The sequence below is a fragment of the Python bivittatus genome, unplaced genomic scaffold (genome assembly GCF_059951505.1).
Source record: "Python bivittatus isolate LINGU-HERP-01145 unplaced genomic scaffold, Pbiv_v1 ctg000570_np1212, whole genome shotgun sequence".
Taxonomy (NCBI): Eukaryota; Metazoa; Chordata; class Lepidosauria; order Squamata; family Pythonidae; genus Python; species Python bivittatus.
The window spans coordinates 11373866-11400486 of record NW_028277097.1 but is presented as its reverse complement, the minus strand read 5'-3'; the positions used below and the strand labels follow the sequence as shown (position 1 = coordinate 11400486).

The window sequence follows — 26621 nt, the reverse complement described above, 5'->3', positions numbered from 1 at the left end:
TCGCCGCTCCCTCTCTCCGCCCGTGCCCCGCCCCCTGGGCAGTAGATGGGTAGAGAAGGCGAGCCCGGCGCTCAACCTAACCCAGAAGTTTCCCCGGGCCCCGCCTGCTATTATTGGGCCCCTTTTTGATTGGGCTTCGCGCGGCTTTTTCCCCGCCCCGGCCAGCGGCTCGGCCCCCCCGCTCCTTTCGCCAGCCTTGGCCAAGTCGAGCGCTCGCTCGCGTTCGCGTGCGGCGGGCAAGCCTGTGGGCAGCGGCCGCGCTCGAACCCGGCAGCCCGGGCGCCCGGCAGAAGCAGGAAGGAGGAGCGGAAGCCTCCGGCTGCAGCCCCGAGCGGCTGGCTGCGCGGACCTCTTCCAGCAGCCTCGGCCAGAAGGGGAAGCGGCGGTGCCCGGCGCGCCCGCAGTTCTGGAGCGGGGAGGAAGGCGGCTCCCCCCTGCCTCCGCTGGAATTTGCCCCTTGCTCCAGGGCTCGCTTCCTCCCGGGGAGAGCCCGACTCCCGCTTGGCGGGGCGCCGCAGCTGCCGGGGGAGCCGCCCCGCCGGCGATTCGTGGGCAGCCTCCCGCCTTGCTCCCGGGGGGACGCCCCGCTGCAGCCTCCGGACCCATGGCGACCGGGGCGGTGGAGCCGGTTTACGGACTTTCGGAAGAAGAAGTAAGTCCGGCGTCGGGAAAGGGGTGGAGGCGGCCGCTGCGCAGGGCGGGATGGGGACCCGTCTCCTCCGGCTCCTTCCTTCCTTGCTTCCTCGGGCTCGCCAAACGGGGAAGTCCCCGGCCGCGCGGGGGAGGGGTCGGTCCCTGGACGGGCCGGGCGGGACGGTCCGCGGCCGACGGCGGGATGGATGGATGGATGGATTTCAGCCGCGCGAGGGGGGTCCCACCTCCTCTCCCCCCAAGCCTCCGGCGCGCAGGGCGTGGGGTTTTCCCAGCTTCCGAGCGCGACCGGGCGGTCTCTGCTAAAGCAGGCTGCCCGAACTGCGGGAGACCAAGTCGGTGGGAAGGGAAAGCGCCCCTCTTTCTTTCTTTCTTTCTTTCTTTCTTTCTTTCTTTCTTTCTTTCTTTCTTTCTTTCTTTCTTTCTTTCTTTCTTTCTTTCTTTCTCTCCTTCCTTCTTTCTCTCCTTCCTTCTTTCTCTCCTTCCTTCTTTCTTTCTTTCTTTCGGGAGCGGGAAGGGCCGTGCAGAGCGGATGCCCCTCCAGGGAAGGTATTTTTCCAAGCGTATGCCCGGGAACAGTCTTCCTTCTCCAGAGCAAAAAATAAAATGAAGATGAAACGTTAAGGCGCAGCGAGGGTGAAGAGGTGGAAATTAAAGACCTTCGGATATAAGGTTCGGCTTCCTTTCCAAGCCAAGGGCTTAAGAATGAAAAGTATGAAGGGAGAGAATGGAGAAGGGGGGTGGGAATGCCTGAACAGAGACTGGGTCTTGAACGGGCAGGTGAAGGGGAAAATGGAATGGGTGGGGAATCACATCTCTGCCATCTGCGCCCTCCCCCCTCAATTAAAGATAGCCATCCAGTGGAAAATGCCTGTGTGTTTTACCTGCTGGTCTGCATTGTGGATGGAACTGGGGAAAACCATTTGCATAGTTGACATTTCTCCCTGGGAATTTACATATATCCGTCTGTCCACGGGAAGGTTAGTGTACTAGTGAATCATAGCAAAGAAAGAATGGGCATATTTCCTTTTCTGTGTGTGTGTGTTTGTATTTGCAGGAAGAAAGGATTAAAACAATTGCAGAACAGACTTCCTAAGAATACTGAGTCTTTTGCTGGAAGTAATTTTTTATATTTGCTGTTAGAAAGTGTCAGTGGACAAGTCGGTGCCGTGACTCGCATAGAACATCTTCAGAGGAGAGCCATCAGCTCCACCCTCTTCTCAAAGGGGCAGATTCACATGGGAATTGTGAAAATAGGAACCACCAACAAGAAAGAAGTCCCAGTTTTTGATAGTTGACTGAGAGCTGTGAGATGAGAGGACGGTGGAGACTAAAGTCTTGGGCATCGCCTCCCCATTCTTCTATTGAAGTAGTTGCTTTCTCAAAGCCAATGCTTGCTGGGTAGACCTATGAAGGCGGCTTTGTTGAATTACACAGGGACCCTCACCTCCCTGTTCAGAAAGTGGTATGGCAGAGGGAGGGAGGAAGGCTGGCGCAGAGGGGCAGCAGACAAGAAACGTAAGCTAAGCTTAGAGGAGGAACCATCCATCTTCATGTGCCTACAGAAAGATCATGAGGTCCTTTCCTAGCTTCTGCCATTTACTGTTCAATAGGATTTGTGGGGTGGTCCTTATGTTTCTTGGAGAATCCATTCTTTAGTTCCATTGCATGCTTCTTTTGACACTCTTTCCAAGGAGTGGTGATAGACATGAACTCATCAACATCTGCCAATATTCAGTGTTCTGCTTAATGTATGCACTTGTTTTCAGTGCATAAGTGTTGTTACATCTGAAGAGTCTATTAAAGATGCATTTAAAAACACACACATACTGGATTAAATATGCCAAATATGCTGTATTGAATTATTTAGAAATACATCAATAATTGATAAGTAGCATGCACCGGTTAAAATCTAAAGCGTAGTGTATTGAACTAAATCAGTTTATTTAACCATGGTTTATACTGACCATAATAATCTGGACTCACCCGAACTAAACAATTTACATTTTGACTTGGTGATAAGTGAACCCAGTGTAAGTTGACAGAAACCAGGATTTGGGTAAGGTTCCATAATTAAACTATCTGGGAAGCTGACAGATGAGAAGTTCCTATGGCAGCACCGTTATTAATTCATTATTGCTATTTAGTTCCTTGTATAAGTCCTAAAACCCGATAGCTATTTTAAAAACCTGAAATGATCAGCCAACATAATATTTTCACAATTCTGGAGACAAACATAAAACTGATCTGAAACAAGGAGATTCTGTTACATGTGTAAAGGTATCACCCAACTCTCAGTTCATAAAAAGGTTTTGTTGTGTAAAATCGGCTTTCTCTGTGTAGTGTCTCTAGGCCAAACATTGCTTCTCGTCCTGTCTAGTGTTGTAAGAACATTTGGTTGCTGCTGTAGCCAGATTTTTTGGTGGTTTGGTATTAACTGTAAAATTCACAGGAGATAAAACAAGCTGTTATTGTGCAAGAGCCTTTTGTGCCTGAACGGGGTCAAATATAAATTGGTACTTGTTGAAGATGAGTTTGTCACAATTTGTACTTCTGGCACCCAAATGTATTTATTTTACTACGGGTATTGTAGCATTAGAGCTTGCTCTCTTTTTTTTTCTGGAATAGTGACCTTACTCTGAGAGGTCAAAAGTTGGAGGTTCCTAAGGCTGCTTCCCAGTTCCCCCCTCCCTGTCAGCATAGAAGGAAAAAATAACTCGGGAGCAATAGAATGTGCTAATTTAGGGTTTAAGGTGTCTGTTACTGGCTGTTAGTGGATGATAATGATAGTTTATATAGCTATAACACAGTCCCAGTTAAGCCTTGGTCCTGCTTTTAATGGAATCATTAGAAGATACGTTTGGATGAGAATGTGGAAATCTTGGGGAAAAAATCAGCGGTACTTGACTAGAAACCAGTGTAATGTGTAATAGTGTGACGTCTAAAGAGTAAGTCTAGCAAAAGTGCCTATACAAGGAGGAATGTTCCTCATCAATGACTTGCTCTTATGCAGATGGACTAAGCAATTTGGTGGATTCCATTGGGTTTGTACTCTGCTCACTTGCAGCCAGCATAACCAATTATTTTATTTATGCTTCCCATTCAGACACTTCCAGGCAGCTTACAATTCTCAGTTATCAAGGAGTGTGAGAACTGTAGACCGGCACATCTGGAGTCCCGTTTGCCAAAGCAAGCTCTGGAGGAGGATTGGACAGGCCTGAGGTTTGCTGGAATGCCTGTCTTTTGGCTGCGTCTCTAAATGGAAGCCGAGGGAACCATTGTAGTTCTGAAAGGCAGGTTTTCAAATTGAGGAACAAATGCAGGAATTTGTGCTCAGGTCAAGAACTGTTTCTTTCATCTCCACTCTCTTCTGCATCCACTCTTCCATTCCATTTTTCCTAATTATTGTTAAATCATGGGAACTAGGGAAACTTTATTGATTACACATGAAAATCACCTGGAGTTCACTACTGGAGTCCCAGGTTAACTTGCTGCATACTCCTACACGTGAGCAGAATGATGTTTGGCTTTGCATGTGAATAGATCTGTGAAGGCCACATTCTTACACAGACTTACTTGTGAGTATTTCCCATAGAAATCAGTGGGATTGCTGCTACAGATGAAAGCCCCTTCCGTCCTTCTCCAAGTCATTTATCCTCAGTTTAAAGATCAGTCATCTGCAGCTGAACTTATTTGTTGCTTAATACATCCACTCTTCACAGTAAGAGGTTTAGGTGAGTTTCATAGGTTGCTGTCCCATAGTTGGTTATGTGAACCACTATCTTCAAGCTTTGCTTTTTGGTCAAGGAGGCGTTTTTCACATTTCTTAGTTTGGTGTGAAAGTCCTGTACAGCATCAGCAATATTATTTTTAGTTTTCTTGGACCTTGTTATTCCTTCTGCAGACAATGAACACACACTAAAACGAGTCCTCTTCTGTTGTGTGTGCAGAAGCCAATTGGTAGCAAAGCTTTTTCTTCAACAGCTTTTCTAAGACCAGTCTCCTGATCTAGGAATGGCAGCTTTGATTCTTGGGAACATAAGAGAACTCAGTTTACAATCTATTGGCATGAAGAGGCACTCCTTTAATCTGCCTGCCTGCCACCATTTTAAACCAAGAAGGTGAAGTCTTCCAATTTGACGAGGCAATTGGTTGCCCCAAAGATGATTTATGGCCTCTCTGTAAAAGAGGCCTTCTGTGTTGTGAATGGGATATGTTTATTATATGTAGGGATGCTTGTAAGAGGTGAAATGGGTACATGATGTGAAAGAAAACCTGCCTCATTAACCTTTCCTTGGGATAATTCTGTCCATTTGGTGTAGGCTGTCCTTCATAAGAATCGCCAAGACTTGGGCATTTTATAGGCAAAAAAGGAGGAGCTGCAAGATTTACAGAGTTGGAAACTACAACAATAAGATTAAAAACAGCAACAACTACAACAATAAACACATTAAAAACAACAAAAAAAAATTGCTGGTTGAATGTAAGTTGTTGCATGGGCCAGCATTCTTACATAAGGTATCTTGCAGATGCAATGGGATTCAAATTCTAGAATTCCAAATATCACAGCCAGAAAACAAGGTATTGGGAATGATTGACCTTAGCAAAATAGCCTACGGCTGTTCTTTTGCTTATTTCCCCATGTAACTTGCTTTTTTTTTTTTTTTTGGTGGTGGTGGTGGTGGTAAAAATTGGTAGGAAAATATATGACATAGTCTTTCTGCTTGAAGTCTAAACCGGCGACTTTTTAATTATCTTGGGAGATCCTGGAATTCCTATGAGGATTGGGTGATTTGAAGATAAATCATTGTGGATAATTTGTCAAATATAGTTTTTTTAGCTTCTTCTTTCTTGTCTTAGACCCACATGCTTTTTGAAGTATGTCTGTTTTCCAGGGCAAATGTCTGACATGACTTCTGCCATTTGTGGATTAAAGCCATACCCCTTATAGCTCCTTTGGAAGGCTATGATGGAGGTGAGTCAGGAGATAGTGCCCCTCTGAGGAATGGGGGGGGGCAGTCTCCCTGAAAGAAACAGTGGCATCCCCCGTTCCTCAAGAGTCCTTCTGGACCCTCTTTTGGATAAGTATTGCCTTGTCTCCAACCTTCCATTTTTGAGGAAGGTTGTTGAGAAGGTGGCAGGAGGTCAGTTGTAGAATGCCCTAGAAGAATCTAGGCTCCTTTCAATCGGCATTCAGGGACAGCTGTGGGATTGGTCACTCTGTTGTTCACTGGATATGGGGGGGGGAATGCACCCCTTTGTTCCTTTAGTCTTCTCAGCAGCATTCACCACTACCAGCCACAGTATCCTTCTGGAATCTTTGGAGTCACTGTGTTCCACTTCTACCTGAGCAGTGGGAGGGGAGAAGTCAGCCCAATAAGCACCCTAAGGTTCAGTACTCTTCCCTCTGCTTTAATATCTACATAAAACCACTGAAGGAGGTACTTTTTCATTGTGTATGCTGATGACACACAGCATTATATCACAACCATAGCCCAACAGTCTGCCTTTGAAGAACTTTTGGAAGCTGCAGTTGGCTCAGAAGGCAGCAGTTTATGTGTTGGCAAAAGAGAATCACTGTAGTAATGTGACATCTTGGTTGTGGGCTTGCATTGGCTAACAATAGATTCCAAGTGAAATTCACAGTGCTGGTTTTAACCTATAAAGCCCCGTATAGAAGGCAGAAGGACTATCTTCTTCATGTGCAATTGACCTGTTTGGTATGTGCTCCCTGCAAAATCTGTTAGCGATCCCCACATTTGAGAGGTTAAGACAATGTTTCTTAGTTGTAGCCCCTATTTTATGGAATAGATAACCTGCCTGAAGCCAGGTTAGCTCCTACCTGATGGCATTTTGGGAGCTGATGAAAACTGAACCCTTCTGTGGAACATTTGGAAGAGGGGGATTTGACCCTCTTTGGAGTCATAGTGTTATGCTGTATTGATTTTATTTTTTTATTTTTTATATAAAATGTAAACTTTTATTGTTTTACTGGTATTAACTGCTCTAAATTGTAGCAATATCCTGAGTGAGTGAGTGAGCGAATGAACAAATGAACGAATGAATGAATGATTTTGGCACATACAAAATTGTACGCTCCTGCCTCAAAAGTAGAAAGTTTGAAAGTCATCCTTGGAGGCTTGGATGCTTCCTAGGGTTGACCTAAATAGACGTGAGGAACTCGTGGTCTTCTTGGGGCTGCTGACCAGCACTAGCTGGCAGATTCAGCTAATACAGCCAGAGAGTTGCTGTTCAGCAACATTGGAAAAGCTCTGCATTCCCAACCCATCCTGTGAAATATAGTAATAGCAAGAGCTACGTGAAGTACCTTAAGTAATCTTTGTTGTGCACAGACCAGACATAAATCTAATAGACTGAACCCAAGAGAAAGCATGTGAAAGTGACAAGCAGAACTTAGAAATTCCCCCAGAAATACATAACATCTTGAGCCTGTTATTTTTGGCCTCGTTACTTCATTGTTATATGAGGTTGAAATAAGGAAATGTCTCAAACATGCAGCCCAGAAATCCTTAACAGGAAGAAGGTGTACAGGCATGAACGTTGAAGTTGCTTACACTCATGTGCAGATTTTTGTGGCATCTTCTCAGCATCCCAGAATTAAGTTTCATAGGCATACAGATAACATTCAAAGGGTATTTTTCCTGAATGAAGGAATCTTTGTTGCAATTTACCAGCTGTGCCATTTTGTTCTAACCAGATTGAGAGACTCTGTGTGCCTGCATCTATATGTGGGTGGAGTGTAGAGACTCGCTTGGTTCAGAATTCCAAGAGTGATATGGTTTGTGATACAAAATGTTTTCCTGTGCATAAATCAGGAGAAGAGAGAAAGCCTTACAGAATCGGGATGAAGATGGAATGAAATCATCTGTTAATTCCAAATGAAAATTAATGTTGTAGGCCAAATGAAAAATAGCAAGCAAATCAGCACTGACTCAAGGAAATAGCATGTTTTGGAATCTCTGCTTCTTCCATAATATCTATTGTCACTTACCTAAAGCCTGCTTTCCTTTTGTGACAGCCAGTAGTGGTTAAGATATTTGGAGAAGGATGGAAAAAAACAAATTTGGGTCCACTCTCAGCCCTGGAAACTCACTGGGTGAATTTAGGCTGGTTATGCCTCAGTCTCTACTTCACAAAGTTGCTCTGTAGGAGTAAAATGAAGGGAGATCCCCATGGAAGGTGCCTTCTTCTCTTGGAGGAAAGGCAGGGTTTAAATTTAACAGTGAATAGTCCTGGTAACCACGCAGATGATTAGTGTAAGAGCGTCGTACCACTTGATCTACTGCATTTGCCATAATTATATCTATTGGTACATGGTTGCTCTTTTTAGGTAAAAGTCTAGTATTTCTTGCAACTGTTAGTTCCTTCCTAAAATACTTGAAATGAAATTCTATAGGTGTCTGGTAACCTGATGTCCAGCCAAAATGTTTCCTGGATCTTGATGCTGAATTAGCTGAATACTTTGTTGCTTCAGCAGTCAAGTTTAACTGATTCTGTAACCCCTGAATTATGAAAGGCTCAATAAAGCTGTTCTCCATTTGAATTCCCTGAGTTTGTTCTTCTATGGCCTATTCTTAGTTGAAGATATAATGGTCTAGCTGTGGGGTTCTCCAACCTGGTGCAACTTGACTGCATTGGGGTTGCAAAATCTGTAGCCGGCTATCCTTGGCATCTTGTGACTGCAATTCTAGTGGGCTCCAGACTGGAAGCTGTTCTGCCTTTGCAGAAGCATCCTGTAATATCAGAACATGGTACCAAAAGCATCTTCATAAGTGCTATTGATCCACGGGCCCAAATGGATGAGAAATGTTGGGAATTGTAGTAAAGCAAGATCCACATAGCACATATTGGCCATCACTGTGTTGTGTTGGAGTATTGATAAGAATGGATGTTCCACAGAGAAGAGACACTTTTTGACAAATTTCACTGGCATTGTTGAAACAATTTGTTTGATTTCACACATTGTGGGAATATTCCATATAGGTCCCTTCCACTAAATCAATATTGAATTTTACTTTGGACAAGAGAAGCCATGCCAGATCAAAATGCTGGTTTATCTAATCTAGCCTATTCTGGACTGTTGCCCTTCAGGCTGAGAATTTGGCCATTTGTAATCTGGAGAGCACCAGGTTGATTGAATCTGTATCCATAGTCTTGTTTCCATCAATTGTCAATCCATTGAGAAACCCTGAAGCAGGATGGGCAGGCAATAACTTTTGTGCAGTAGAAATCCTGAGCTTAGAGTAAATTTTGCAAACGCAAAAGATTAGTAGCTTGACTTTCCAGTTCTTTGTAAAAACCCCTGTGAACAGGGAGGATTAGTGGTTAAACTTTATGTTGTACTACAGGTGTAGCTTGAAGTAGCCTCTGGATGATACAATGCCTATAATCATTGTATTACACGTTCATGCAAAGCCAGAGATGACTATTTCCATTGTTCAGGGAGAAGGAACCATATTATGACTGATTCAGTAGTAACACAAAGCACACATTAAGTTTCCTAAGAGTGAGAATGGCTCAGTGGTGAAAAAAGTTCTCTAAAGAGTGGCAAGATCTGCTTCACTGAATGTGTTCAGACACAGACTGGATATAAACCTGTCGAGGATGGTATAATTTGGATTTGCGCATGGAGTTGATGGTAGATTAGATGTCCTTAATGACCCTCTTCTAAGTCTAGGATTCTGTGGAATGACACTAGTGCAGTAATGCCCACTCCATGCCTTCGTGCATCTCTGTTGCATTGAAAGATGCACATATTGTGGTCATCAGAACATAAGAAACTTCCTTATCATGGAGTTTCAGGCTTTGTGGTTTTTCTGCTGCAGAACAATATCCTTCCACAATCTCAATTGCAGGTGTCAGCAGCTGAATCTTGAGCTCCCTTTTCTACAAAGCATGTGCATCTCAAACCTGATGTATCTACCGTGTGTGTATCAAATTCTTATAATATGAAAAAGTTGGCTGGTCCCAAACTGTCCCTTTATCACAAAAAATAAATATTGATAGATATGGGCAAGAGGACTGACTGGTTGTTATCGGGGATCCCGTGGAGGTATGGAGCGTTGTGAACTGGCTGTATTGTTTGTGAGGCTGCATTTTATGTTTTATGGTTGATTGTTTCAACTTGTTTTTAATGGTTTTCGTTACCGTTTTGGTTATTTTTATGTGTTTTGTTATTTTTAACTCTGTGAGCCGCCCAGAATTACGGATGTGAAATGGGTGGCTATATGCATTGAATAAATAAATAAATAAATAAAATTCTTTTTATTATCGTCATCATTTTGGTGAGCTGATGTTAGTAGAGTTTTTTGCAGTACTAGATTGGATAACACTAGAGAGGTAAGATGCTTGCTTCAAAATGATGAGCAGAAAAATATAGACTATGACTCATCTTCACTTACATGAGCAGGGTTTTTCAAGTTTGGAGGTCTGAAACGTGTATGGTGGCATCGACCTTCCAGAAGGTACACTGCCAATCCATAGCGTTTTGAAACAATTTAATTGTGACAGTGTAGAAGCCCCTATAGGAGGTTGGGTCTTGGCATGCTTCAGAGATTGACCTGGCTCACACACTAAGCTATGGGGTGCTGAATAAAACACAATTTGAAGCTTCACACAACAAGCAAAGCCATAATCCATGCTGCGTATACCACATTGAGCCCCAAACAGAAAAAGCCTGCTTTAGCTTAGCATAAAATGTGAATCTGGCCATTGTTTTCTTAGCTACAGGGACATGTGCTCTGAATTCAGAAAGAGATTTGGGTAGTTGGTGATGAGAAGACCTCTACCTAATGTCCTGGAGAGTTACTTCCAGCAGATAGAACTGGATTAGATAGACAGTAGTCTGACCTGGTTAAGTCAGCTCTCAGTGTACTTGTGTTGACTTCAGTCTGCTGTGGGCACCATCTTTTCAGAGCCCTCCATGTTTTAAATGAGATTGTCAGCGACATGCAGAGAAGTATTTAGAGAGAAGTTAAGGACTGTCTGCTACTGATCTATCCTTTGGCATTTTTCTGGAAGAAGTCTTTCCAATCCATGGAAACACATTAAGAGCTGATACAGGGGTATTACACCTGCATATTCGGTCTTTGAACTTTTCTCATCCCCCAAACATTTTGAGTGGCTCTCTAAAAATTGAAAGAAAAATGAGAGGGTCAGTCACATTACCCCAAATATGCTGTGCCTACCAGATGTAGCATTTTTACCTTTTTTCCCCCCAGGAAAAGTGAACACTGGCAATTGTGCTATAATGATTTAACCAATTGTATATAATTAGTTAATTTAATTGAGAGGGAGGAAAACAATGTGCGTTATAATTCTGAGAGAGAGAGATTTTCTCTTTTTTCTTTTTAAAATCGATCCAGTATTTACATTCTAGGAAAAGCCCAAGCAGTTCATCTTGAGGAAGCCTCAAAGCCTAACCTTTCTGTATGTGAAGGAATGCTCATAGCTCTCCCCACTCGTCTGGACACAGCCTGGGAAACCCATACTTGGAAGTGCACCATGGGCACTGTTCTGGGAGGCAGCAGGGTGTTACTTCTTGGGGGAAGTGGAGACCCCCACTAGCACCCGGCTCATCTGCAGCTGTGCATGCAAATTCTCCACAGTCAAACTGAGCCCCGTCACAGGCTGCTGCAGGTCCAGGAGGGTGCTGTTCAGTTCGTCTTCCTTCTTGTTGTTAGTGCTCTGGTGCGAGTATTCCAAGAAGATGCATAACCCACCCCAGAGACAATGCTTTGCCCAGCAGTTCCTCATCCAGTACTGTTGTCACCTCCCTGTTCAACAGCTTGATGGCATGACCCTGAAACCATGTGATCCACATCTTTGCCCACATTTCAACCCAGTGATAAAACTGTGCAGGGGGCCCACAGGTATACAGGCAGAAGAAGGGGCTGGCATGCATCCTGTCCTTGATGCACACTGCTAAAGGTTTCAAGCTCTGCCTTTGTATTTAATTCAATTTAGGCCTCACCCAACTCTAAACTGACTCTGGGCCAAATAAAGGAACTTGGCAACGGTGCCAGCCCCCATCTTTGTGCACCCAGCCGTCTCCAGACCAACTTTTCTTTAACTGCAAACATAACCACGTGGTATCTGATTGTTTCTTTTCTGATCTTCCTTGGATGCATTTTTGCATGGTGCAAAACTGGTGTGCTCACCCAAGTTGTGGTAGTACCACCCCCTAAGTATTTGCAGCATGTCAGTATAATCCCCCTGTTGACCCATTCCAGGGCCTGTCTGCCTTTCTTATGGTACAGTCATCTCCTCTGGGTGGCTGTTTTCACATGAAGTTTCACACGATTTCGAGAAAATTTGCAAGGTTTTTAGGAAGAGGTTGCCTGTGTGATTGGCGATCTAGTGAGATCACTTTTTTACTTTTTAAAAATTGTATTTGGGGGTTCTATTTGTCAGCATCTGTAAATGCCATAGTCTGTGAAAAGGTTGCCCACTCTGGTGTTACTGCCTGTCTTTGTTTTTCCTATCGTAGAATGGAGTGTTCGGCTGATAGTTCACGTAAACTACATTATGGAATTTGTAGTTGTAAGTGGAATTCACTTACTTTGTGACTCAGCTGGCATTATAAGCTAGGCCCAGAATCCTGATGTTTATGCCAATGCTTTCATGGAACCAGTGTGGACATGCATGAAGTTCTGAGTGTTAGCTTCCTGTCTGATTCTTCCCATCTAAATACCTTAGCTTGTCACTGTTTCACTCCTTTTGAGGCAGCCTCTGAGCCTTGCAGATGATGTGAGGCTTTCTGTTCTTCTCTCTCTGAATATAGAGCTGCACAAAACAAATGAAGATGGAGGTCCAACTGCTCAGCCTGCTGTGGTCAACTGTGAACCAGCTCTGGAGAATGTCTGGTGTGTGGGCTAAGGCTCCCTCAGTGCAACAGATGTAGAGTCACGAGTTTGGGAAGGGGGAAATGGGTTTCAGAAAACGAGGCTACTGACCACATGGAAATGTTTGCAGATCTCAGAGTCTGGGTAGCATCTGAGGCTGCTTCAGCACCCATGAATCTGTGCCTAGGTGCCAGGGAAGCTGTTGTGTTTTGAGTCTGCCAACACATGCCCCATGAAGAGGGTGCTTTTGGATTAGGGAGATATCAGCAACTAAGCCATTGTGGTCTGTAAACCAGTGGTCCTTGAATTAGTTTGCAGTGAGAAAGAGTCTAGTGTAATTTATTCAATGAGACAGAGTTAGAAAAGGGTGAGCAATCTTGGCAACCGGGCGATTGCAAGATGGTTTTCTTCCTTTTGTTATGTTTTGGTTTGAGGTTGTCGGGATGGGTGTTTTTCCGTCAGGAGAGTAGGGCTGCAGTTTTTCATTCTGTTTTTCTTGTTTTGGGGGACAGGGTGTTATGTATGGAGCTGAATAGGTTTCTTGTTACAGAAGCTTAATGCATTTGTGGTCATGTTTTTAAAAAGGGGGAGACAGGGAAAAAAAAACCATAACCCCCCATGCCTGTGAGAAATGGCCATTTTATTGCCAGACATTGGGATGCAAAATATACACTGAAGCTTATTTATTTGTTTATGATATCCATTTATAGGGGCCCCCTTTCGTACTAAAGATTTTGGCTGGCGAACATAGGATTGAAAACCCAAACAAAAGACATGGAAGAAAGCAACACGTTAATGATAAAATAATGGCAGCCTAGCTCGAACTATAACAAGACACAGAATCCCATTGATGGGCTCACTCATCCTCAGACCCTAAGCCCGAGGGAACATCCAGGTACTGCAGGATCAGGCCTGAACGAATCCCAGGGAATGTGATGTTCCAGAGGGCGGGCACTACAGTAAAGAATGCACCCTTCCTGGGTCCCACAAGATGGCACTGTTAAATAGACACCTGGGTGAATCCAGCCACTGAGTCTTGAGTGTGGAAACGATGCTGGTCTGCCAAGTGGAATGAACTAACTGCCATTCTAAGGCTGGTTTGTATTTAGTAACCTACATGTTTGGTTAAAGGGTTCGCTTTCATAGCCTTGTTCAGGCAACAGCTGCTGTGGAAACGATAGCGTCGTCTGTCTTCTCTCTGGCGAAGTGCACCTGTACTGCGTCTTGTATTTTGCAGCTTTTGAGCCCCAGTTTGCATGGCTAGGCCACTGTATGTAGTAGCTGAAAGGAGAAGTTCTCAACTGGGGAGTCATGGCTAAGTGGGGGGACGGTAGACAGACAGACAGACATGCAGGCAATCAGGAGCGCTCTCAACTGTTTCTTTCTTTGCTCGTGTGGAGCATCTGCATTTGCTTGCAGTATTGGAAAGTTTGAGAACTCCTGTAATAGATAGTGTAAAATTTAATTATTAAAAGGAAATGGAATATTGATTTCTCACCCAGCCCTATCCCCAGTGAAACCTGCCTAGAACAGCTGTCATGAACAGGAGTGGAAAAAGAAAAAATCCTCCTGAGACTGGATGTCAGAAATAAGAGCAAGTGGTTCTTTGCCTGAAGCTGGCAGTTACGCAAACGTTTAACAACTGCTCAGCTTTGAGGCTCCAGGTACCGTGCATTTGTCTGTGGGCAGAGTGGAAAGATAAAACTATGGGTTTGAACCACTATGGGTATGATAGGCACTTATACAGGTAGTCCTTGACTTACGACCATTTGTTTAGCAACTGTTTAAATTTACAACAGCACTGAAAAAAGGGACTTAAAACTGGTCCTTGCACTTATGTCTGTTGCAGCGTCCCCATGGTCACATGATCAGAATTTGGGGTGCTTGGCAACCAGCATGTATTTATGATGATTGCAGTGTCCCAGGGTCATGTGATTGCCATTTGGGACATTCCCAGCTGGCTTCTGACAAGCAAAATCAATGGGGAACTGCATGATTCATAATAACGACCATGTGATTCACTTAATGACCACATGATTCACTTAACGGCTGCCCCAAAAATGTTGTAAAATCAGGTGTGTCACATGATGCCTCACTTAACAACCACACTGCTTAATAACAAATTTTCTGGTCCCTGTTGTGGTTGTAAGTTGAGGACTACTTGTAGACCCATACAGTTAGTGGGCAGTCAGCTGGTTTCTTTGGCTGCCGCCTTGTTTTCAGTGAAGGTCTTTATCTACCTGAGTTGTGTCTTTGAGATTTCTGCCAAGTCCTAGCATAGGAGTTCAATTAAGCTATATAAAGACTGGAGGTTTGTGATTTAATTCTGAGTCCTGGTTGGGAGAGCAGACCTCTGACACTCTCTCTGTGTATATTAAGTTTCATACCTATTCTGGATTCAAGTTAGGAAAAATAACTTTTTTGAGGGACACTGAAGATGGCTGAAATCCTTCTTTCATTAATAAATTGAGGTATCCTTTTGTTTGCATTCACACAGTATAGTACAGTAGACTCAACCAGGTCAGTTGCAAACCTAGCAGCCTGTAAAACACTGTGAGAAGCTAGAAATCAGTCTGGGAACTTGGAACAGTTTTCAAGACTACATTTCTACCCTGACTAGGATTAAAGATGCCTTTCTGAAATCCATGGTCTTCTTGACTTGGCCAGCTACGTGGAGCTTCACCCAGGCACAGCTAACCTGATTATGCACACTATGGTTGTTTGTTTTTTGGTGCCTTTGAGTCAGTGTTGATTCCTGGTGACTTCCTGGACAAGTCCTTGCAGCTTTTCTTGGCAAGATTTCAGAAGTGGTTTGCCATTGCCTGCTTCCTAGGGCTGAGAGAGAATGACTGGCCCAAGGCCACCCAGCTGGCTTTGTGCCTAAGGCAGAACCAGAGCTCTTGATCTCCCGGTTTCTAGCCTGGTGCTTTAACCACTACACAAAACTGGCTCTAAAGCTTGTTTAGGGTTTGCTGTTAAACTTGATCATTGTCAACTTTGGACAATGTTTTGTGGATTACCATGTTATATGAACCCAGCCTGATTGATTAGTGTATGGGGTGATACACAGCAGACTTGTTGAAGCCAGCTGGAACTAGGACGAGGAAGATGGGGATTCCAGAGGGCCTGACCAAGGGCCCCTCAGAAGAGAGGAAGAGAAGACTTGTGGAATTTGCAGTAGGAGAGCAAGCAAGCTGAGGGATCTGCTCCCATAGGTATTTATTTGCTGCTAATTCTTCCTGTCTACATAAAGAACCAACCAAACAGCTTCAGAAGGAAAATCACATGTAGTGAGTTTCCAGGAATAAAGTTAGGATCCCTGAAAGAATTATAGGCTTCCAAAGACAGAAGTTAAATCGCCAGTATCTAAAGAATACGGAGAAGTTGGTTCTTGAGGGCCACAGGCTGCCTCCTTTTAGTCTAACGTAGAGATAGTGTTTGCTACCATGTTCTCATTTTAATGCATTCTAACTTACGTGGGCTGCAAAATTTTCTGGGGTCAACATTTTCCACTTGGCAGTTTCAGCATTGTAGGATGTTTGCTTTCCAGGTGATTATTTTTTAAAAAACTGAGAAATGAAAAAGGCATTGCAGATGCATTTCATTGCCTATTTCACAATATTTCCAACAGCCCAGTAAAAATATTTTTCCCACATGTTAAAGCATTTAGTTTCTTTGAATATATCATGAAGTAGGATATATATATATATAGATATAGATATAGATATATAGATATATAGATATATAGATATATAGATATATATATCTCCCCTCATCTAAAAATGTAGCCCAAAGACTTGTGCAAACTATGAATATTGAGATGAATGTCCTAAACGAGAATCATATTCATTTACATAGGAACATTTTCTGATTCAAACATTTCCAGAAATATCTTTGCAGCAGATCAGCTTCCCCACCCTTGCTGTACACTCAAAATGGGTTGCAATTATCCTTCAGGATTCCCCAGCAGATCTAGAGGGCAACGGATTATGGAAAGCTAGTAGGAAAATGTAGCCATGTTGCAGAGAAAAGGAATAAAATCTGCTGGGAATTTCTCATTTTTATGTAATATTTCTAATGTGGCATACCAATGGCTTAGATAAAGTAAAAAGGGTGATTAGAAATCTCTGGAGTCTAAAAAAGGTCACCAAAGAAGCTGAGAGACACCAATCCATATTCTAGTTGTTCCAGAGGCATTTGCAGGATCCAACTCAGAGTGACAAAAGCGTACATCATCCCATCACAATGTACGTGCATGTACATCACGATGCATGGACAAGAGGGGTGGAGCTTATGATGCAACACTGATGTTGCCATTTGCTCCCCTCACCTCCTCCCGTAGATACCACTGAATTGTTCACAAGTGTTTTATACTGGACCTACAGAAATGATATTGTTGGCTATTCCAAGAGATACAGCAGCAGCAGTGGTGCACCACTGGAAGACCTGAAGGACTTTGTTGGGGACAAATCTTCTTGGAGAAAATCTGTTGCTGTGGTTGCTAATAGTCAGTGCTGACTTGATGGCACAATCAGTCAAATAATTCCAAGAGATGGATGAATAAGTCACTGCAGGGATTCGACTAAAATAGAAGTTGACAGCTTCTCCCCATTCCAAAACCCTTCCCTGAGTGATATTGCCCAAGTTGTTCTGTTGCTGGTCCCCACAATTTGCCAACCCAGGGCTATAAGATATAAAGAAAGTAAGGTTCACTTCTCAACTTACTTTGTTCTTTATAAGTTGTTTGTAGACTAGGTTCTGTGCATATTTGTACAGGTAGTCCTCGCTTAACGACTGTTTAATGACAGTTCGAAGTTATAATGGTCTCGGAAAAAGTGCTTTATGATCTGTACTCACACTTACGACCATCACAAACCATCGCACCATCTCCCATGGTCATGTGATTGTGATTTGCAAATTTTTTTATGATGATAGTTAAGTGAATCACCGCAGTCGTTAAGTGAATCATGTGATTGTTAAGCGAATCATGTGGTTAAGTGAATTCCAGCAAAAAAGTCCATTGGGGAAGCTGGATTCACTTAACAACCATGTGATTTGCTTAACGATCATGGTGATTCATGTAATGGCCATCGTAAAAATGGTTGTAAAATTGGGTCTGGCCATGACTGAATGACTGCCCTGCTTAACAACCATTTTTCCAGTCCCTATTGTGGTCATTAAATGAGGACTGCCTGTATGTATATCTTGTTTTCTCTTCCTTCTGCTTCTAATGTAGAGGAAAGCTTTGCTTGAAGATAATAATTTGGAGGCCATTAAGTCTTTGATCAAAATTTCCATCCTGTGGCAAAGAGCATCTCCTTTAGTTGCATGTACATAACATGCAAATGGAAAAATTGTGAGTGTCAAGGATGCAAGTGATTGTGTATAAAAGTTCCTATTCTCTTGCTGTGACATAATAACAAAATTACTAGTTTGTGGTTGTCTCTGAAGTATGGTAATTCTGGATTTTTACAAAGGCTTTTAAAAGCTGTTTTTAATGACTAATCAGCATTTGTCTATTGCAAGCCACATATTTGCAGTATACAGTAAAGTGTTTGTTTATGCTGCTCTCATCTAATCTGAGTTTTATACCATCCAGTATCATTTTCAGCTCCCTATCCCCATTATATGGGATGGTCAATTAAGTGGCCTCCAAATGTTTGGATGACAGTTCCCAGATGCTGTACCCTAATTCTTTGGGACTGTACAGTAATATAGTCCAAACCATCTCTCCCTAATTATGAAATTATGAAATAAGATTGTTAAATCAGACAGAATCTCCTGTATTGTCTAAGGCAGGGGTCCTCAAACTTTTTAAACAGGGGGCCAGTTCACAGTCCCTCAGAATGTTGGGGGGCCGGACTATTTATTTATTTATTTATTTATTTATTTATTATTAAACTTGTATGCCGCCCATCTCCCCCAGTGGGTGACTCTGGGTGGCTCACAATAATAGTTTGAAAAAAACATGAATGAATTCTTATGCACACTGCACATATTTTATTTGTAGTACAAAAAAAAACAGGAAAAAGACAATACAATAATTAAAATAAAGAACAATTTTAACCAACATAAACCCCACCCTGCATTGGTGGTCAGTGTCAGTAAATGTTATCCTCCCCCCATCCCATCCCCTCCCCCCATCCCATCCCCTCTGCCCCCCGCATTATTGGTCAGTGCCAGTGGCCATTCTCCTACTTGAGGGGTAACCACACAGCCCAAATGGCGAAAGTAATAGGGCGCCCTGGACCCCACCGATCACCCTGCACAGAGGATCCCTCCCATGGAGTGTGAGGAAGTATGAGTTGGTGCCCCTGTGGTTGTAAGTGTGGATGGCCTGCCAAGTGCCCGAATTTTGATCATGTGACTGCAGGGGTGCTGCAACAGCTGTAACTTTGGGGACTGAGCATAACTACTGAATGAATGATTGTTAAGCGATGACTACCTGTACAAAGAATTTGAGATGATGGAACAGGTCTGGGCAAGGAAGAGGAGTTTGGATATAAATGCAAGGAACAGAAGAGAAGAAAAAGTGAAACAGAAACTGAGTACAATGCTTTCTGCAGTCCTGATAATTTGCAAAGAAGTAGGCTGACCTGATTTCCAAAAATAAAAACTTGGATATACGAATATTAAAAAATGCATACATGTATACAAATCTACAAGTCAATTTCCCCAAAGTCACAGGCAAAAATTACCAGAAAAAAAAGGAAACAAAGATGTTTAGAAGAGCTTCTCTGTAATGAAGCAACTTTAAGTAGTTCCAAACATTCCTGTTCCCTGTTGTGCTTTTACACTCTGTGAAAAATTATTTCCAGGCCAAATTAATTTAATAAATGACTAACAATCAATTGACCACTCTCTCCATCATAAGGCTATCAGACCTGATCTGCAAAAATCCATTAGTTGTCAGCAAAGAGATACAGGAAACACTAACTTTGCTTCTTATTCTGGATTTCTGCAGACTAGTACTAATCAATCAGCCAGTAAAATGGATAATGGAATAGCTTCATTCCCATGTTCCCTTCCACCATAAGGTACCCCGAGACTTGATGAGTAATGGAAAGACATCATTTCTTTGGCTACTTGTTCCCATACTGTTCTGCCTGCTCTACCTTGAGCCCTCCCATTAGTTCGAGGATGCCTTCCCCAAAATCAGGACTGTCCCTGTAAAACTGGAATTTAATCTTGGAAATAAGTTTTAGGCACTGATAGTGCCTTCTGTTGACTAAAACCTAGTCATGGCAGCAGGTTATTGGGAATATTTGAATGACATTCCCAATGAAATCCATTGTGTGGGTAAAACAGGAAGGAACATAAAATGCAAATGCGAAGCACCATGAGAATGGGGCTCCTGCCGTTCTCCAAATAGGGTGCCTGTACTCATGAGACCTAGGGAAGACCAGGTGGTTTCCGAGGGATTGCAAGAACGGGGTGGGCAATTGGGAGAAAGAATGACATAAGCAGCTTGGAGAACGACACACGGATCACCCTGCACGGAGGATCCCTCCCGCAGAGTACGAGGAGAGGAGGAGAGCCGCCGGATGACCCGGTATACCTGTAATGTAGAAGAGTCCAGCTCTGCGATCTTCCTCCTCGTGCCTGCAGCTCCCGACACAGCCCCAACACTTCCTGCTTCTGAGAGACAGTGGGCGGGCGGGCCGGATAAATGACCCTGGCGGGCCGTAGTTTGAGAACCCCTGGTCTAAGGAGACAATATTTCCCAAGTCATAGCTTGGGGGGCCATAAGAGTAACTGTCTCACTATTGGCTTTCTCTGTGTTAATCCTCCAAGAAACTTTCAGGGGAGAGTGTATTCTGGAATCCACATAACACAGCAAAGATAGAAAATGAATATGACACATACCTATCTTTTTAGAAGCCTGGTTATATTTAATACTGAGCCATTTTTTTCCTAACCCGATGTCTCTCAGGTACTTAATTCCTACAACTGTAAATCAACAAAGCCAGCAGTCTCAAATTTATCCAGGGCACCCAGATGATTATGATTTCTAACTTACTTGTGATGATAAAGCAATCCCCAAGTGGACATGCAACCATGTAAAACAATTTACAATTAAGAATAATGTAAGTCTTCATTTCTTTTATAATTGCCTGCCTCCTTTAAAAGTGCAAAACAACTTAAAACCCTGTGTCCCAGAATGGAAACCCTGTAATGTGTAGCATCAGAATCAAAACCAAAGGTGTGCAAAATGATGGTTTGGTATAGAAGAACTTCCAGTTCTTATCAGGCCCAGCATCATGGCCAGTAAAGATTATGCATACTTACCTAGTTCTCCAGTCAGAGTTAACTTTAGACTTAAGACTTTGCATTTTATTTCATTTTATATATTTGTGTGATGGTAGTGTGGTGTCACTATTATCCTTAGAGGACAGCTTGATGTTGATGGTTGACTCATCTTTTGAAGAACAGTGGCCTTCTACTGTGACACTCTCTGGAGGCTCAGACAGAGGCCCTTAGCTTATCACCTCTTTTCTTCTTTCTTCTGCAAATGTGCCCACATGCTTGAGATATCTGTCGCATCCTACTCTGAAATAAAATGTCAGGACTATCTGCAGCAGTGATAGAAGAAATGCACAATATACTCAAATACAAGAATGTTCTAACACACTCTACTTTGAGAAGCACCCCCAGCTTTCAGCTTTGGAATTTTTGGAGTTCAGTACTATCTTGCCATGTTGCCTTGTTGAGATGTGGTTTGGACACAACACAGTGCCTGATCTGAATCTCTTTCACTTGGCCATGCTCATGCCAAATAGAGATATGAAATGTCTGGAAATATTTAAAGCTTTAGAAATCCCCCACTTCCTATCTGGCTTAGGGGAAAAAATGCAGTATATTTAATGCTTACATCCTTGTCAAACTTAAAGATAAACATAGCTTTCATAATATAAATTGCGTCCTATATAACTTAGAAAATGGAATTTTACTATATGATCTATTTATGAAAAATATTTAAATGGTTAAATCGTAAATATTTAAAAATGTTTTTCCCCTGGGGGAAATTGTTCCCCAAGCCAGTTTTTATTTTAAAAAATCATATGTATGTTTACTTGGAAATGGTCCCCAATACGTTGAGTGGATTTTGTACTAAGTATATTCTGGTACAGCAATCTCAGACTATTTAAGCCCTTACAGTGCAATCCTGTATGTGTCTACTTGAAAGGAAACTCCGTTCAGCCTAGGAAGTTCTGTTCCCAGGTAAGAAAGTAGAGGAATGTGACCTCAGTTCAGTGCAAGCATAATTGTGAACATATTGGCACTAAAGCGAGAGAGAATGCACAGGCATTTTAGTTATTGCCTTCTGAAATGTAGGGACAATAAACATTACTGTTGCAGGAAGTAAAAGAGGAATATTTAGCAACTAATAATAATTGTAAAATTAAAGACTGACGTACATTTGGGTATCAGGTTGAACTGTAACAACACTGAGAAGTATCTAGGAGTACAGGGAAACCACAGCTTTAACATTAGCTAACCGTGTGTCGCGGGAGCTTAAAAAGCCAATACAGTCTGGAAATGTGTTAACGAAATGTTGACTCCAGATCCCAAGAGGCAATTATTCCTTTGTACTTTGTGCTGGTTCAAAAACAGTGAATATTAGGAATATTGTGTCTGGTTCGGGGCACTGCCCTTTGAAAGGGTTGAGTAGAAGCTTGGACAGGTTTCCAGGAAAGCTTCCAGGATGGCAAGGGGTCTGCAAACAGTCTTGTGAGGAACAGTTTGAAGAACTTGATACGCTTAGCTTGCAGAGGAGAAGACTAAGGGGAGATATGACCGCAGTCTAGAAATATCAAAAATGCTGTCACGCAAAAGAAGAGGTGGACCTGCTCTCAGTTTAAACCGAGAACAAGACAAAGACCAACAGATTGAAATTAAAAGAAAGGAGCTTCAGGCAGAAATTTTAGAAACAATTTTCTGATGGTAAGAGCTGTTGAGCAGTGATGGTCTTGGTTTTCAAATAGGCTTAGATGGCCACTTATCAGAGCTGATTTAGTGGATTCCTGCGTTGACCAGAGGGTTGGTCTGGATTATTATATAGTTCATTCCAACTCATATTTTTCTATGATTCTATGAAAACTTCAAGAGTCCTCAATTTTTAATACTGTAGACTGACTTAGTTGTTTGTTTTTTTTAATCTTCAGCCTACACATTATGAGTGACTAAAACCTTGTTCTAAAAAGCATTGATTCATTCCAAAGGATAACAATAGTTCATTGGAGCTTCGTTTTTTTCCAGTGTATTCCAGAAAAATTTCCATTATTCCAAGGGGAGGGGGGAAGGCTTCAGAAGGAAAAAACAGAGGGTTGAGGAATCCCCCCCACATTTTTCTACCTGTCACCCCAACACCCCTATTTGTAGTTTCTAGCAGACATCAGTTCAACTCTCCACAATGCTTTCCTGTGTTTGGGCATTAAGGAAAATGAAACGGTGGCTTCTCACTGCACTAGCAGTGGCTAAGCCCACGTGAAGGCACCCGTAGGATACCAAGAGAAACCGGCGTGCTCACTCTCTTTTTCACCAAGTCCTACCCTTTACCTCCAGTTGCCAATGCCAAGGCAAATGGATGAACAGGAAGATTTCACACTCATTGCTCCCCACGTGTCCTCCTCGAATGTGACACTTGGCCAAGTTTCCTCCTGGACAAAGGGCTGGTGTTTCTTTCTTTTCCAAACAAATGATCCCCACTGAATGCATAGAACGCTTGGTGATGGGGAACAATGGATCTGTACTTCAGCAAGTGTAATAGTTTAAATACTTCTAAACATTGGATGAGGAACTGTGATGAGTGTGCATTTTTATTTATAGTGGCGTGCGCTCTGCTAACTGCTGCATTTGATTTTGGTGCGGGAGGGGAATTGGTTTCTCTGCTTGTTTCAGGGACTTTGAGAATGCTGCTAAGCAACCTCCGCCTAATGTTATATATACATATCTATAATGATAAATGTCAAGGTACAGTTTTGTAAACACACCATTCTATTTTCAGCATTGTTTTCCCCCTCTGTGGCTGCAATGTGATGATTTTTTCCCCCTTTTCTCTTAAAGAGGAAGAAATGGAAGGTTATGGGTCTTGACCTGTTCAGTTCATGTGGGGCTTAGGTAAACATCTGTCTTCGGAAGGATTTAGCCTAGCCTTTCATTTAACAACTGGCCTCGATGATCAAGGACATTGAGCAGGTGAAGAAGCGAGTTAGTGGATGGAGAATGAACTGAGTGTTCTCTCTACCATCATCCTGATGCTTCTGAGTAGGAAGGCGTTTCTCCTAAGGCGTTCGCTTGATAAAAGTGCTGTCTTGTTTCAGATAGCCCAGGGCTACCAGACCTACCCTGACCTCTTTGCTGATGTTTAGTGATTGTCCAGATTTTTACAACCCACATCTGGGTAGCCCTAAAAGTTTCCATACTGGCTGTACAGGTGGAATTGTCTTCCTCCACATCACCAGGATGAAAACAGAGGCTGCTGACATCTTAACTAGCAGCCAGTAAATGTACCCACTGGGGGAACTGATTTAACATATGGATCTTTACAAAAATAAAGCAAGGTTCAGTGGAAAAATCAGATCATGGTTTGACTTTGTGGATGTGTTTGGCTGAATACCAAACAATAATTCATGGTTAGATGTAGAAAACTCAAAATGGCATTCTTTCCCCTTTGCAATGGTGCCAGAATAATAGATGGCAAGCATCCATGTCATTCCATCTAAATGGGGGGAAAGCCAATTAGTTTGAATTCTAGTTCAAGCTATATTTTGGTTTACAAGAAGGTAAGAATGGTCTATTCTGTGTCACTCAGTGAGCCACCAGATTCATTCTGGAAGCTCCAAAAGAAAGTTCTACTTTTAATTCTCCAGCATTCTCAGATCAATCTTCCTCTGATTCAAAAGATGGCTAACAGTCAGTGAGATTCATAGCCTGTGAGTCTGGTTCCCCCTAACTTTGCCTAGTGTCTTTCTAAAGCGGTATAAATTGGGGACCATCTCTGCATTTGCAGCAAATTCCGTAGTTTAACTTGCATTGTATCACAAAGTACTTCCTTCTCTCCTGGCGAGTAGTGTTAATAGATAACCCCAAGTTCTATCATCTCTGTTCCCATCCAATACATTCTTTTGAAACCCGATGTCAAGTTTTTCCTTACATGCCTTTGCTTTAAGGTAAAAAGCCCCCTGCTTTAACCCTCTGATCATTTTGCTTGCGTGCACCCTTTCCAGATCCTATAACTCCAGCAGATACAGTTTCTGTGCACTACCATTCATCCACCGTTAGCTCCACTGGGTTGTGTGAAAGACTGGGAAGGCGTCTTTTGCGCCAATTTTGGTTTTCAGATTCTCTGTCCTTCCCATTGCTCAATCGAGTCAGAAAAGTGGTGGGCCAAGAGCGAGGCAATCTTTGCAGAGAACACAAAAGGCTTTTATGAAGCCCTTGGAGAAGATTAGGCCTGATTAGTAGAGATGATGAATTGCAGCCAGGGGTGGCTAATTTTTTGGATTTCTAGTTGTACGCTTGTTGCTTTGGTTGGGATCCAAGGTAGAATTGGCAGCCAACATTCCTAACTGCAACCAGTGATTTTTCTGCCCACCATTATTTTTCTGCCTAGGTTTCCTGTTTCCAGGAATTCTGAATGTCTGGCATGAAAACCCCTTGTTTTGTTTTTAAACTTCTCCTTCTCAAGGTATCTGGGGGCGGTGTTCTTTTGGTTTTATTTTTTTAAAATTTTTTTTACATATCTGTCATGGCTTTTCTCCAGGGGTGGCCTTCTATTTGTGCTGCACACGCGTTGCTAGTAAAAACTTCATTCTCATCCATGACCAGATCTGCTGTGTGGTTTACACTTCTCTCGAGGTGTCCCCCAACTCACACTCATTCTCCAAGTCTGCAGAGACAGGATGCTTCATGGAGAGAGGTGATGGCCACGCTGTTGATGAAATTTGCCAGATTAACTCCATCAGCACTTGTAGAAGCCCAGGGATTTGGATGAAGATGCCAAAACTCACACTCCTTAAGCTACTGCTGTGCTGGGGAACATCCCATATTACTAGTCTGTCAGTATCTTCTTATACTTGAGCCAAAGTATGTGTAATCTCAATACTTAGATATTGTTTCTTGTTAATTCCATTTCTCTCTTCTTCCTGGTTTTTGTTTTTAAATTCTTTGGATTCAGAACCCTTTTTTCTCCTTTTTGTTTCTCCAGTCAAGCCCAACGTGATGACTACAAGGATATGGGCATGTGGCTTACTCAGCAGCAGTATGGAGGTGATTTGGCATTTCCCTGTTTAGCCATCTTTGAGCTCATCCAAGGGTGCTAGAAGCTACTACCGGCTAGAGTGCGTGCGGGTTTATTATCCTATTCTGGTTTCTCCAAATCCACTAGCAAATTTTCTATAGAAGCATATCCCCAGCCACCAAATTTATGCTGATGAGCAGTGAGAACAGTATTCAAAACATTTATTTATTCAATCAGTCAGTCAATTTTTTTAGCCACCCATCTCACATATGTGACTCTGGGCAGCTCACAACGGTTAAAACAGCACCAAAAAGCAAAATACAAATAAAAGCAACCAAAGAACATATAAAAACATAGTAAAACCATATTAAAAGCCATAGAACGTCATTAGCAGCAGAGCTACAATCCAGAACATTCAGTATAACCCTTGAACAGGCTCTACACCACAGCTGGATCCACCTTGCCTGCATCCTTGTGAACGAAGTGTTTTATTTTTGGGAAACAGTCACAGTGGAGAACACGGGATGGGCAGAATTTATTACATAAAACAGAACAACACCTGTAATTCCAGCAAGGTGGTTTTTATTGTTGAATGTAAACACTCACAGTGTCATGTTTAACATGTGAGTAAAACAGAAGCCGAATTATAGACTTGTTTTCTGAACCACAGATGTGCCATCTTGGAGGAACAAAATGAAGTTTTCAAGGCCAACAGGGACGGGGCCAATCTAATCTCAGGGGGATGATGTTCCAAAGGGCGGGTGCCAGAGCAGAAAAGGCTCTCCTTCTGGGCTCCGCCAGCCAACGCTCTGTAGCCAATGGTACCCGCAGCATGGCTCTCCTGCCAGATTGGGTAGGATGGG

The 26621-nt window shown here is 42.8% G+C and overlaps 1 protein-coding gene across 3 annotated transcripts in view; it reads left to right on the top strand.

The window, feature by feature from the left end:
- The first annotated feature begins 206 nt into the window (after positions 1 to 206).
- Positions 207 to 26621, top strand: part of NEDD4L (NEDD4 like E3 ubiquitin protein ligase) — a 284304-nt gene continuing 257889 nt past the window's right edge. For 2 of the 3 annotated variants that reach the window (XM_088152729.1, XM_088152728.1), the window contains exon 1: positions 207 to 652. In XM_088152729.1, the coding sequence (XP_088008855.1) occupies positions 605 to 652 (48 nt within the window). In that variant the 5' untranslated portion in view covers positions 207 to 604. The remainder of the gene's footprint in view (positions 653 to 26621) is intronic. The other variant, XM_088152730.1, reaches the window with a different exon arrangement.